General features: G+C 43.6%; 1 protein-coding gene across 1 annotated transcript; it reads left to right on the top strand.

The window, feature by feature from the left end:
* The first annotated feature begins 7,509 nt into the window (after nt 1-7,509).
* LOC130237804 (uncharacterized) lies at nt 7,510-12,107 on the top strand. The gene is made up of 3 exons (XM_056468828.1): nt 7,510-8,480; nt 9,014-10,565; nt 12,057-12,107. Exons 1-3 carry the CDS (start codon nt 7,510-7,512, stop codon nt 12,105-12,107), a joined length of 2,574 nt encoding a protein of 857 aa, XP_056324803.1.
* Nucleotides 12,108-14,377: the final 2,270 nt, after the last annotated feature.

The raw sequence follows: 14,377 nt of genomic DNA, 5'->3' as shown, positions 1-14,377 counted from the left end.
TCGAATCAGTGACTCTGCATAGTCTGAGGGCCTCGGGATGAGTATCCCCAGGTGGAAATGGAGAATAAAGAGAATAATTAGCATAGCTGCTGTTCATAGTGTATATAAACAAGGTGCAGAAACCTGTGTGGAAGCCCGCTAAGTGGTGCACTGAGTGTATGCTTTACTAAACAGATAGGTCTTTAATCTAGTTTTGAATTGGGAGAGTGTGTCTGAGCCTCGGACGTTATCAGGAAAGCTATTCCAGAGTTTAGGAGCTATAAATGAGAAGGCTCGACCTCGTTTACTCAACTTTGCTATTCTAGGTACTACCTGAAGCCCTGAGTTTTGAGATCTTGAAGAGCGAATTGGATTGTAGCGAGACAGAAGGTTGGTTACAAGACTAGAGAGGCAGAACCCTGACAAGATCTTTTATAGTAGAGCAAACGCTAACTTTGTATTACTGTAATTGTAGGTCGAGTTGTGAGATCTGCTGTGAACAGGGTTTAGGCCCAATAAGTAATAATTCTGTTTTGTCTGAGTTTAAGAGAAGATAATTGTTGGTCATCCAGTCTTTAACATCTTTAATACCCTCAGTTAGCTTGGACAGTTTAGACATCTCTTCAGGTTTAGTTGAAATATATAATTGAGTATCATCTGCATAGCAGTGAAAGCTGATCCCATGTCTTCTAATAATGTCTCCCAGGGGTAGCATGTATATTGTAAACAGCAAAGGGCCTAAAACTGATCCTTGAGGCACCCCGTATTTTACTGGGCTGACTTGTGAAGCCTGGCCATTAATATTCACAAACTGGTAACGGTTAGCTAAGTATGACTTAAACCATTGTCGAGCCTGTCCCTGGACACCTGTAGACTTTAAGCGATTTATGAGGATACCGTGGTCAATGGTGTCAAATGCCGCACTAAGATCGAGTAAAACTAATATCCAGATGCACCCTTGGTCAGCAGCTAAGAGTAAATCGTTGTTTTTTTCACTAATGCAGTTTCTGTACTGTGATGAGCTCTGAAACCTGACTGAAACACTTCAAAAACATTGTTCGTCTGCAGAAAGGAGCATAATTGAGCAGAAACAACTTTTTCTAGTATTTTAGACATAAATGGAAGATTTGAAATAGGCCTATAATTAGCTAAGTTGCTGGGATCCAGTTGTGGTTTCTTAATAATAGGCTTAATAACAGCTAGCCTGTAAGGATTTGGAACATGGCCTACTGATAAAGAAGAGTTGATAATATTAAGAAGAGGTTCTCCTATAACAGGTAGCAATTCTTTCCGTAACTTTGTTGGAATTGGGTCCAACATACACGTAACTGGTTTAGAACTATTTATAATTTTATCTAGCTCTTCCTGTTCTATGATTTTGAAGCACTGTAGGTTATTTAGATTCAGTGGAATGTTTACTGGATCTGAAGAATAAGGCGGTGCAGAAAATTTAATATCTCCTATTTTCTGTCTAAAGCCTTCTATTTTGTTACTGAAAAAAATCATGAAGTCATCACTACTAATTTGCGGTGAAACATTTTGTTCCAAAGATGACTGATTATTTGTTAATTTAGCAATGGTGTTAAATAAGAATCTAGGATTGTTATGATTATTTTCTATCAGTTTGCGGAGGTGCTCAGCCCTGGCAGATTTTAGAGCCCTCCTATTGCTGGACATACTGTCTTTGTACACAATTCTAAAAACTTCTAAATTAGTTTTTTTTCAATTTTTGTTCCAGGGCACGGGTTGCTGTTTTGAGAGCGCGGGTATGACTATTATACCATGGTGTAGTTTTATCCTCTCTAGCCTTTTTTAGTTTGATGGGTGCCACAGTATTTAGAGTGTTAGTAAAGATGGCATCCATATGGCTGGTTACTACATCAAGGTCATTTGCGTTTGCGGGTGCATTTCGAAATAGAGAAAGATCAGGTAGGTTATTTATAAATTCATCTTTGGTGGATGGAACAATAGTTCTACTAGGGCAATATATCGGAGCGGATCTGGTAATTTCAGGTAAACACAGCTTATATAGTAAGAGGTAGTGGTCTGTAATATCATCACTTTGTGGTATAATGTCTATATCAATGACCTCAATTGCATAAGACAGAATTAGATCTAGTGTATGCTTTAAGCGATGAGTTGGACCAATAATGTTTTGCTTTATCCCTAGTGAATGTAGTAAATCCATAAACGCGAGCCCTAATGTATCGTTAGCGTCATCTATGTGGATGTTAAAGTCTCCTACAATTAGTATTTTATCAGTTTTGTACACAAACATCACAATTCCAGGGGAAGACAGGTCACAGGAGGTGGAACAGGAAATACATTTCAGGAGAGAGAGGCAAAAAAACTCCCACTCACCTTGCTCTTGAGTTAGAGCTGTGTGAGATCAGGGAGAAAGAAAAAGCCCCAGCAATCTAGCACACAAAACACACCGACAAGACATAACATTGCCACAGGGGATGGGAACAGGGGGTGTGGATATAATCTGGCAAGGGCGGGCAGCCATCTGGTCCTGCAGCCATGGAGGCGCTGGTCACAGACCCGCCTACCCCCTCCAGTGGGTGAAAGCACACGAAGGCGTTGGGTATCGGGGTAGGGAGTGTCTATTTGTTTGTGTATATGTGTGTGTGTGTGTGTGTGTGTGTGTGTAAGCCTGTAGTCCAACAGGTGTCCTTGACAGGGAGCAGGAATTTCAGAGCGTCTCCTTATCTTGCTATCCGGGAGAAATTGTTTTCCTCCAGCCGAGGCCGTCTGGCAGGAGAAAAGAAAACACAGGGAAGCTGAAAGAGTAGAAAGATACTTCAACTTTAGGTCAATATCTGCCAATTTCACAGATATTTAATGTCCATCACTCGTCTCCAGATCTGGCCAAATCTTGTTGCAAAGCTGCTAACTTCACCCCAATGTTTTCCAGTTTGCGATCTAATATTGCAGTCTGATTATTAGCAAGCCTGCCCATCAGCACTTCAATCAAGCCAGCCAGCCTGGTGGGGTTTTGAGCAGCACTGACCGCTTTCATCAATCGTCGATACGCCAGGGCCCCGCATAAGCCCATCAGCAGAAACCCTGTTATCAAAGTTCCGAATAGATAAATGTCTTCAATATCCTCCAGAGACAGAGCAGCCAGGCACAGGACGCGTCACTTCTCCCACCCGTCCATCACGTATCCAGCTGCAAACGTCCCCGCAGGACAGGTGGGCTCTCCCGAGCCCAAACTTCTTGTCGAGAAGATGGTGTCAATCGCATTCAGAGACCAGTTGATTAAATCCATAATTCCTTATTCGTTTGGATAGCAGGACACGGAGAGCCTCAGAGATAGAATAAGACAAAGACAAGAGGAGCTAGCGAGGAGAGATATGGGACGGAGAGGGGAAAAGTGCGACCGCCTTCACCGAGAGCCAAAGAGAGATTTAAACTAATATAGTCATTTTGTTTCAGCCAGGTTTCAGTGAGACAGAGTGCATTAAGATTGTTATCTGTTATTATTTCATTTAAGATAAGTGCTTTAGGTGCTAGTGACCTGATGTTTAGGAGACCAAGCTTTATGAAATTTGTATTTTTACTTTTTAGTGGTTTTTCTGGTTTAATTCTTAATAGATTATTTCTGGAGCACACAGTACGTGTTATTTCTTGATCTAATAATACGAGGAATAGACACAGTCTCTATGGGGTTAGCCAGATATGCATTACTGTTATTCATGTGGGATGAATAGGAGTCTGTATGGCTAAATTGTGAATTTTGTGAATTTTTACTTACTAGTCAGATAGAGCGAAGTATTCTGAACATGTTGTCCGACAGGAGTTCAGCTCCAACTCGACTGGGGTGCAACCCGTCAGCGCGGAAAATCCTAGGACGCTCTCAGAAAAGATTCCAGTTATTAGCAAAGATCAATTTCTGTTCTTTACACCATGTTAATAGCCATTCATTCAGAGCAAAAAGTCTACTGAACCTTTCATTTCCTCTGCGGTAGGTAGTAAGTGGTCCAGAAACGATGATCTGCGTGGCGGGTCGAGGTGCGTCGAACCGTCTCGATCAGGCTCCTGAAGTTCTTCTTTAGGATCTCCGTCTGCCGGAGCCCAGTGTTGTTCTTCCCCACGTGGAGGACGACGGCACCGAGGCTCTCGGCAGCGCTCAGGATAGTAGGTATCTGTGCAGAAATATTCTTAACTCGGGCACCAGGGAAGCAGAAAGTGCGTACTTTGTTACCTTTGGAGGAAGCGGAGCGGACGTGGTGCACGATTGAGTCATCGATGATGGCCACATCGCGACCCATCCTGCGGAGAGGGGCGAAGCAGTTCTCTGTGTGGATCTCGAACACCGGAGGAGGAGACGTTCTGCCCCAGGACCCGGCAAGCACCTTACGTGGCTACACCCAGGGGCATAGAGCATAGCCCGGAGCCGCGCTCGCTTCGTCTCGAGGGAGCGAATCTGGGACTCCACTGCTTCCAGCTCCAATGCCTCCATCGATTCTTCCCCTGCACTCAAGGACATATACACAAGTGACATTGTACAAGGTAAAGAGCAAAGAGAGTAAGTGAGAAAATAAGTGAATGAAAGAGCTCAGTAGCTTTAGCTGACCAATGGTTTAGCTGACCAAGGCTAAAGCTACAAACGACAGGCGGATGCTCGAGAGACAGAAGGTTTGAAAGTAGATTTGTTTGTATAAGTGTGTTAAGGGATTGTTCACCCTAAGTAGGAGAGACAAATATTTAGCGAATGAGGAGGTATTTTATGATAAAAATGTAAATTGCAAATCTAAACTCCAAACACACGCAGCGAGGCTACCGTCCAGTGACAGTGACGTCATTCAAGCATGCGCCCTCCCTGGCAAGTTTTGTGACTAATGTTGTAGTTAAAGTTAGTTTATGATTAGTGCACGCCTTAAAGGGCACATAGGTTACCCCTTTTTTCAGATTTAATATAAGTCTTTTGTGTCCCCAGAATGTGTCTGTAAAGTTTGAACTCAAAACAACCATCAGAGTATTTGTTATAGCTGTCTGAAGTGTCTGTATTATAACCGGTAAAACTTGTTTGCTGTTTTTTTGTACTGGGCCTTTAAGGCTAGTCCTCCCCGCCCACCGTTCCCACGTGCCTGTCAGCAACATGCCTCAGTCGCCGCCCTCGGCTGCCTCAGGAAGCAGATCTCACGTTGCGTTTGTGAGAAATACTACAGTAAGAACTTCACCAATCAGTATTTGATGCAGTTTTTTTTAGTTGCAACCATGAGTAACACACAAAGTCGTTACAAAGTTCACGTGCACACACAGCGAGGAAACGCACACACACACACACACATAGCGCAGACACACACCTATAGCACTGACATCCCCCTCCCCCCCACACACACACAGAGAGAGCTTCGTTTAGCTTCACACTCTGTTTGCACGCATATATGACAGGAGACAGGATAATCCTCACTGCTGTATGAATATCTGTTATGTTAATGTACAAAATAAACCTGATTTACGTCCACAAACTGGGATTAAAGTGTCTTCTTTTCAAATTGTTCTGACACACGGCTGTGCTGATGAAGTAAAGCTAAACTAAATCGCTGTAATTCATTACACACATGCACTGTTTTAAAACATTTTAAACTTGTAAAACTTACTCTTGATAAAATTTGATGATGATTGATGATCCTAGCAAACTGAACAGATCTTTTATTCCCAGTTGCTTTGCGCACGTCTGGTCTTGTTGATATGATTATACACGTGACTACCGGGACATGTTAATACGCACAGCTGTCAATCAATTCGGTGGGCGGGGGGACCGCACTCCTACGTCAAGTTGCGGTCGATCTGAAAACCGCTCCAATTGGTCCACCGTTTTTATGTTGTTAAATTTGAAAAAAAAGGACTGGGTGTGTTTATATCACCCCAATAGGACAGTCTATACACTACATCTACACACATGTCTGTCCAAACAGCTTTAAAAGTAGATTTTTCACCATAGGTGCCCTTTAACTCATCATTAATCCATAATAAAGTAATGTTTAGCTTATATATTAATACATCATTATTCATGTACTGTTGTTGTTAAGTGTTTCTACATTTTCTAATATTTTGCTGGATTGTCTAATTTTTTTGATCGTTTCAATTTGTTTGAAACAGTCCCTATTAAAATATAGAATTTGAAAGTTCAGTTCCCTATCAGTCTGTACGTCTTATACTTAGTCTCAGATCTCCTCTATCTAAATCTAAATAATTTCTAGTAAATCATTTTGTTTGAGTACAGTAACTCATAAACCCCCAATGTTGGGAAGCACCCATACTCTCTTAAATGCACATGCACATACTTTATCCAATTTACCTACACATATGTCTTTTGACTGTGGGAGACACAGGAGGACCTGGAGGAAACCCATGCAAACAAAAGAAGAACATGCAAACTCATACACAGAAAGGTATCTGCTTGTTAAGTGTGACATCACGTGAAGTGGCTTCCAGGTGCAATCGCCATAACAAACATTATGGGGAGACTCAACAAATGGTAATAATAAACATTTATAAAGCGATGTAATACTTTTGAAAATCACAATCGCAATATATACACTTGAATATACACTTGCCCCCCCCTGTTTACTTTTTCCTCAATTTCTGTTTAATGGAGATATTTTTTCAACACATTTTAAAACATAATAGTTTTAATAACTCATCTCTAATAGCTCATTTATTTTATCTTTGCCATGATGACAACACACATTGTAAAAAATGCAGGGTCCACTCAATTCATTCATGCTGCCCCAACAAAAATTGATTAAGTTAACGTAATACTTTTGACAAATTTATGTGGATTGAACATAAAAAAATTAAGTTGTCGCAATGAAATCTCAAAAATTGTGTTGTTTCAGCTCATTTTAAATAAGTAGTTTAAATTAGTAAAAAAATATTTTTTTAGTGTAATATTTGAGTAGATAATTTTAAGACACTTCTATACAGCTTATTAAAGTGACATTTAAAGGCTTAACTAGGTTAATTAGGTTAACTAGGCTGGTTAGGGTAATTAGGCAAGTTATTGTATAACGATGGTTTGTTCTGTAGACAATCGAAAAAAAATATATATAGCTTAAAGAGGCTATATAAAAAAATGCATTTGTTCTAGACAAAATAGAACAAAACAGACTTTATCCATAAGAAAAAAATATTATCAGACATTGTCACGGTTTATGGGTTTGTGTGTTCTTTCTGTATGTTATGTGTCATGCCTTGTGTGTTGTCGTGTGCGAGGGTGTGTTATTTGTTTACCTTTGGTGTGGACGGCGTGCTTTCTATCAGCTGACTCGTCAGCTGACTTGATCATCCTCCAGCTGATCCTTGTTTGCTGACTATATATTTCAGCCTGTGGTATCTGCTGGTTATCAGTCCGTTGTTTGTCCTTGTCTATTGTTCCCCAGATTCCCTCGATGTTCGTTGAAATCTTTGTGGTTTCCTGTGGTATCCTTTGAGACTTTTTCCCTTTGTTCTTCATTAAAAAACTTGCATTTGGATCCTCTGTCTAAGAATCGTGACAGAACGGACTGATCAAACATGGATCCAGCAAGTATCTCCGGCCTGGCTGAGTTTGTTTCGCAAGCCACCACACGCATGGACAGGCAAGATGAACAGATGACCACCACCAGTCGCGCTATCCAAGCGTTGGTCACACAGGTGTCTGAACTCACCACACAGCTGCAGCATCTTCATACTGCTGGTGTCCAACAGCCTGTTGCAGCAAACATCAGTCCACCTGTTGTGTCCGCATCTGATCAAGCTGCTCGATCTTCCGAGCCTCGCCTCCCACCTCCGGCCTTCTACTCCGGAGAACCGGAGTTGTGTCGTGCCTTTTTAGCGAAGTGCTCGCTGTACTTTTCCTTGCAGCCTTCCTCATTTTCCACGGAGGAGTCAAAAGTGGCGTTCGTCATCACGCTTCTCACCGGGAGAGCAGCGCTATGGGGAACCGCTGTGTGGGAGAAGAAACTGCCATGTTGTTCTTCATTTAAAGCCTTTTCAGAGGAACTCAAGAAGGTTTTCGATCGAGCCGTGGCGGGCAGAGAGGCGGCCCGGATGCTCACGGAGTTGCAACAGGGGCAGCGGAGTGTTGCTGATTACTCCATTGAGTTCCGCACCCTGGCGGCGGAGAGTGAGTGGAACGCTCAGGCGCAATGGGACGTCTTTCTTCACGGGTTGGCGGATCGCATAAAGGACGAGATCTTTGCTTTGGATCTTCCTAAAACCCTGGATGGGCTTATTGATCTAGCCATTCGCGTGGACTCTCGTCTTCAGCTCCGGGAGAGACACACGCGACACACATACGCTCTGGAGAATTCCCCTCTTCCGGCTGCCACTGTATTTCCGGGGTTGGTGGACACGCCCCTCTCGGAACCTGAACCCATGCAGATGGGCCGCTCTAGGCTGTCGCTGGAGGAGAAACGCAGACGCCGCAGCGAGGGCCTGTGTATGTACTGCGCTGGTGCGGGTCACATCGCGGCGCATTGTCCCGTAAAAGCCAGAGCCCGTCAGTAGGTAAGAGGTTACTGACGGGTGGGGTATCTTTGGACAAATCCTCTCTTGCAGCAACACTTTTGAAGGTTAAGTTGGAGTGGTCATCTGGGAATTTTATGACTAAAGCACTTATTGACTCTGGTGCGGAGGGAAATTTTATTGACTCTGATTTAGTTCAAAGACTTGGACTTCCTGTGATTTCTCTCTCCCAACCCATATCTGTTCATGCTCTCAATGGTTTCTCTCTTCCTTCCATTACTCATTCCACTTGTCCTATAAGATTGATCACCTCTGGTAACCACTCTGAAGTTATTCATTTTTTTTTAACAGAAGCTCCTGTCACTCCAGTGGTCCTTGGGCACCCATGGTTGGTAATGCACAATCCACATATTAATTGGAGGCAGGAATCTATAATCTCTTGGAGTGAGAGCTGTCATGCTACGTGTCTGTTGTCTGCCTGTTCTTCTGTGTCTCGTTCTGTTTTTCAGGAAGAACACATGGATCTGTCAAACGTGCCCAGTGAGTACCTCGACCTGAAGAGAGTGTTCAGTAAGTCTCGAGCTGCTTCTCTTCCTCCACATCGTCCCAATGACTGTGCTATAGAGTTATTGCCAGGTACGTCTCCGCCTAAAAGCAAACTTTATTCGCTCTCCGCTCCAGAGAGGGAGGCCATGGAGAAATATATTTCTGATTCTCTAGCAGCTAAGATCATCCGTCCTTCTTCATCACCAGCAGGGGCGGGATTTTTTTTTGTGAAAAAGAAAGATGGCTCCCTCCGTCCTTGTATAGACTACCGAGGGCTGAACGCTATCACGGTGAAGAATACATATCCTTTGCCGCTGATGTCTTCTGCCTTTGAACGTCTGCAGGGGGCGTCCTTTTTTACAAAATTAGATCTCCGCAACGCTTACCATTTGGTCCGTATTCGAGAGGGCGATGAATGGAAGACTGCTTTTAATACCCCCAGGGGGCACTTTGAGTATTGCTTCCTTCCTTTCGGTCTGTCCAACGCCCCTGCAGTCTTCCAAGCACTCGTGAATGATGTGTTGAGAGATATGCTAGATCAGTTCATTTATGTTTACCTGGATGACATACTGATATTTTCCCATTCTCTCCAGGAGCATATTCAACACGTCAGGCGAGTGCTTCAGAGGCTGCTAGAGAATGGGCTTTATGTCAAGGCGGAGAAATGCGTATTTCATGCACAGTCTGTTCCGTTTCTGGGACATATCGTGTCGGTCGAGGGGATGCGCATGGATCCAGAGAAAGTTCAGGCTGTGGTAAATTGGCCAACCCCGGACTCCCGCAAGGCCCTGCAGAAGTTTCTTGGTTTTGCCAATTTTTACCGGCGTTTTATTCGCAACTTCAGCCAGCTCGCCGCACCTCTGACTGCCTTAACCTCCACCAAGACTCCGTTCAGGTGGTCCAATGCAGCACAAGTTGCGTTCGACCGACTGAAAAGCTGCTTTGTTTCAGCCCCCATTCTCATTGCCCCTGATCCATCACGGCAGTTCGTGGTGGAGGTTGACGCATCAGAGGTGGGGGTCGGTGCTATCCTGTCCCAGCGCTCTTCCTCGGACGGCAAGATGCATCCCTGCGCGTATTTTTCACATCGTCTAAACAATGCAGAACGAAATTATGATATTGGTAATAGAGAGCTGCTGGCTGTCAAGCTTGCGTTGGAAGAGTGGCGTCATTGGCTAGAGGGTTCGGGGGTTCCCTTTATCATTTGGACCGATCATAAAAATCTGGAGTATATCCAATCCGCCAAAAGATTGAACTCTAGGCAGGCAAGGTGGGCATTATTTTTCGGACGTTTCGATTTTTCCATCTCGTACCGACCAGGTTCTAAGAATGTTAAGCCTGACGCACTGTCTCGAATTTTTGATCACTCCGAGCATGCATCACCTCCTGAATCCATCGTGCCACGCAGACTTTTTATCTCTGCTGTCACCTGGGAGATCGAGTCGAGGGTCCGCATGGCCTTAGAAGGGGTAACGCCTCCGCCCGGATGCCCACCGAGTCATTTATTTGTGCCAGAGGAATTACGGTCTGATGTCATCCGTTGGGGTCACTCTTCCAAGTTGGCCTGTCATCCGGGGGTGAGTCGCACCTTGTCTCTAATTAAACAACGATTCTGGTGGCCAGTTATGGCTCGTGACATAAGGGATTTTGTGTTGGCTTGCTCAGTTTGCGCTGTTTCTAAGACTTCCAATCGTCCTCCCGCTGGACTCCTTCAGCCGCTGTCTGTGCCGTCGAGACCCTGGTCCCATATTGCGCTAGATTTCGTCACGGGTCTTCCCCCCTCCAACGGGAATACGGTGATTTTGACCGTAGTGGACCGGTTTTCGAAAGCCACTCACTTCATCCCTCTGCCCAAATTACCATCAGCCAGAGAGACAGCGGCTGCTGTCATTGATCATGTCTTTCGTATCCATGGCCTCCCGACAGATGTGGTTTCTGACAGGGGGCCTCAGTTCATCTCTAAATTTTGGAGAGAGTTTTGTCATTTACTGGGGGCGACTGTTAGTCTTTCTTCTGGTTTCCACCCTCAGAGTAACGGTCAGACAGAGAGAGCCAACCAGGATCTTGAACGTATGTTACGATGTTTAGTGTCTCAGAATCCATCCTCCTGGAGCCAGCAGCTCTCATGGGTGGAGTACGCACATAACTCTTTACCAGTGTCTGCCACGGGCCTCTCTCCATTTGAAGGTAGTCTAGGGTACCAGCCACCTGCATTTCCCAGTCTGGAATCTAAAGTCGCGGTTCCCTCCGCCCACGCTTTTGTCCAGAGGTGTCAACGCACTTGGAACCAGGCCAGACAGACCCTCCTTCAAGTGGGTTCGCGCACCAAGGCTAAAGCCGATCGCCACCGGTCTAAGCCTCCCGTTTACGTCGTCGGTCAAAAAGTGTGGCTTTCATCTAGAAATATCCCTCTCCGCACCGTATGTAATAAACTTGCACCCAAATTCATTGGCCCGTTTTCTGTCATCAAGATCATTAGTCCGGTGGCAGTCCGCCTCAAACTTCCTCCAGCGTACAGGAGAATTCATCCTGTATTTCATGTTTCTAAATTGAAGCCCGTTTTTCATACGGCCATAAATCCGCCTACTCCGGTTCCCCCCACCGCCGCGTCTCGTAGATGGGGAGACGGCTTATTCGGTTAAGCGCATTCTGGACTCTAGACGGAGGGGACGAGGATTCCAGTACTTGGTGGACTGGGAAGGTTACGGTCCAGAGGAGAGGAGTTGGGTTCCTGCAAGGGACATATTGGATCATTCTCTCATCGATGATTACAATCGCCAGGTAAGCTCTTCTGGGAGCGCCAGGAGGCGCTCCTAGGAGAGGGGGTACTGTCACGGTTTATGGGTTTGTTTGTTCTTTCTGTATGTTATGTGTCATGCCTTGTGTGTTGTCGTGTGCGAGGGTGTGTTATTTGTTTACCTTTGGTGTGGACGGCGTGCTTTCTATCAGCTGACTCGTCAGCTGACTTGATCATCCTCCAGCTGATCCTTGTTTGCTGACTATATATTTCAGCCTGTGGTATCTGCTGGTTATCAGTCCGTTGTTTGTCCTTGTCTATTGTTCCCCAGATTCCCTCGATGTTCGTTGAAATCTTCGTGGTTTCCTGTGGTATCCTTTGAGACTTTTTCCCTTTGTTCTTCATTAAAAAACTTGCATTTGGATCCTCTGTCTAAGAATCGTGACAGACATACTGTGAAAATTTCCTTCCTCTGGTAAACATAATTTGGGAAATATTTAAAAAAGAAAAAAAATCAAAGGGGGTCTAATTATTCTGACTTTACCTGTATATATCTATGCCTAATATCCAATGGCCAGAAAGTGATTCATTTTTTATAAATTGTTAAAATATTGGTATCTGAGATTCAGCAAGCCCAAATCGCATTGGCCCAGCTGGGACTCGAACCAGGGACCTTTACGCTGTGAGGTGACAGTGCTGTCTTTATAAACTGTAAAACACACAAGGTCATATCACAAAGATCACATAAATATAGTCCGATATGTCTTTGAACATAAACACCTGGAAAAGAAGTGGCATGTGTATATTAAGTCTTTGTATTACAATGAGAGCAGCATGATATACAGTAGTGTTTCTCAACCACGTTCTTGGAGGACCACCAGCTCTGCACATTTTTCGAGTCTCCTTGACCAAAGGAGCTTATTCGTAGAGACTGAAAGACCTGTAATAGGCGTGACAGACAAAGGAAACATCCAAAACATGCAGTGTTGGTGGTCCTCCAGGAACATGGTTGAGAAACACTGATATACAGTGATTGTAATATGAAAAAAAAAAACACTCCCGGCTCTTGGCTGAACTAGGTTAGTATCTTAATAAGAATAAATTGCTTACTTAAATGCAGTTATTCTTACTGATACTTTTAGGACAGAGCATGACAAGCCCTAAGCTGCGGTAACACTGGACTTTTCTCCCCATAGAATTCCATTCATACGCACGCAAATGCGTCAGACCGGAAACTGCATTGCAAATATCAAGCTTGGTGAACTCTGACCTGTGAAATTGCACCACTTGACTGCATGAGACCAATCGAGGATCAAAACATGACCTCTCTGGACAGAAATTTAAAATATGCACCAGTCGCTCGCTTTTTTAAATGTCTAATCAAATTGATTAATCCCGCCCCTTTTTGCAGTTTTGTTGCACAACACAATTTCACACGCACAAACTCTAGTGTGACCGCAGCTTTATTCAGAAACTGTTTTTGATGTGTGGGGATTTAGGTTTGCATAATTGACCCTCTTTAACTATTAAGCAAAGTGTTCTCTTCAAATTTTATGATATATTCCTAATTAAAAATGTTCTTCCTAGATAAAAAAAATCTTAAGTTTAAGATTATTAATTTGTATGTCCTTTACACAACATTTCTTTCTTTATGTTCTTTTAATGAAGAAATGAATGTTAAAAATAAAGGAAATGTAGATATTAAGCTTCCCTGAACTAACAACTTTTCCCTAACTGTATTCTAAACTATGGTTGTAGCCTGGCAAGCTATGCTTTCAAAGTATCCGGCACCTCCACAGCCAAATGAGGAAAATGGCTTCCTCATCTTCTGTTATTTTTATGGTGATTTGCACGTAGTGATTCTAGTTACCCTCGTTTATCTGGAAGATTGGGACTGATGTGGTGGGTGATGGAAATGGGGGTGTTTGTCATCACTCACCCACCGAGAGAATTGTCCCGGGGGCAAGAGATGGTATCGTTATCACGCTGAGAGGAAGTTAAGCTGATTTGGCCTGAGTGAGGTTCATTTAACGCTGCCTCTCGGGAAGACTGAGACTTCGCAGAGGAAATGATGATGATCCTCAAAATGTCATTAGATAAGAACAAACTGATTGCTCAAAATCTCATCTCAATACAGATCTTTAAAACATTTGTCACAGAATTAGGTGTTGAGTAATTGCCACCTCCACAGTGCTGGGGTTAAAGCAAGGTCAATCACGGGTAATAAGTTAACTCCAGGCAGTCTGACAGAAGATGCGTGCTTGAGCAACAAGATAGTTAACTAGAGAATGTTTCAAATGTGGAATTCACTTAACCATAACATACACAAATTTACTTTCAGACACTGTTTATTTTTTGAAAGTTTTTACAATAACTTTGTCTGCCCAAAACCAGCATGTGTACGTGATATTGCTTAAGGGCATTTTCCGAAAAGTAAAAAAAAATGCTGCCTTCGCAGGAAGTAGAGGTGGGAAAGCAACAATGCACTTCAGAATTCAGAGATCATGCTGCATCCTGTCTACTGAGATACTTGATCGATTTTTGAAAGCAACATAAATGTGTCCTTCACTGTCTATGATACCCCTTCATCCTGTCTGTTCTATTTGGTGTCAGTTGAAAAAAAAAAGAAAAGAAATGGATGGTCAGGTTCTG

The sequence above is a fragment of the Danio aesculapii genome, chromosome 11, assembly GCF_903798145.1.
Source record: "Danio aesculapii chromosome 11, fDanAes4.1, whole genome shotgun sequence".
In the NCBI taxonomy this organism is placed as follows: domain Eukaryota; kingdom Metazoa; phylum Chordata; class Actinopteri; order Cypriniformes; family Danionidae; genus Danio; species Danio aesculapii.
The sequence above is the reverse complement of the archived record's forward strand: the minus strand, read 5'-3'. Positions and strand labels throughout refer to the sequence as shown.

Bases quoted from the DNA above. Each gene is read 5' to 3' on its own strand.
- LOC130237804 (XM_056468828.1), top strand. From the start codon at position 7,510: ATGGATCCAGCAAGTATCTCCGGCCTGGCTGAGTTTGTTTCGCAAGCC. The intron at 8,481-9,013 runs GTAGGTAAGAGG...GAGAGTGTTCAG, and splicing joins GTAAAAGCCAGAGCCCGTCA to TAAGTCTCGAGCTGCTTCTC. The intron at 10,566-12,056 runs GTGAGTCGCACC...ATTGTTCCCCAG, and splicing joins AGTTGGCCTGTCATCCGGGG to ATTCCCTCGATGTTCGTTGA.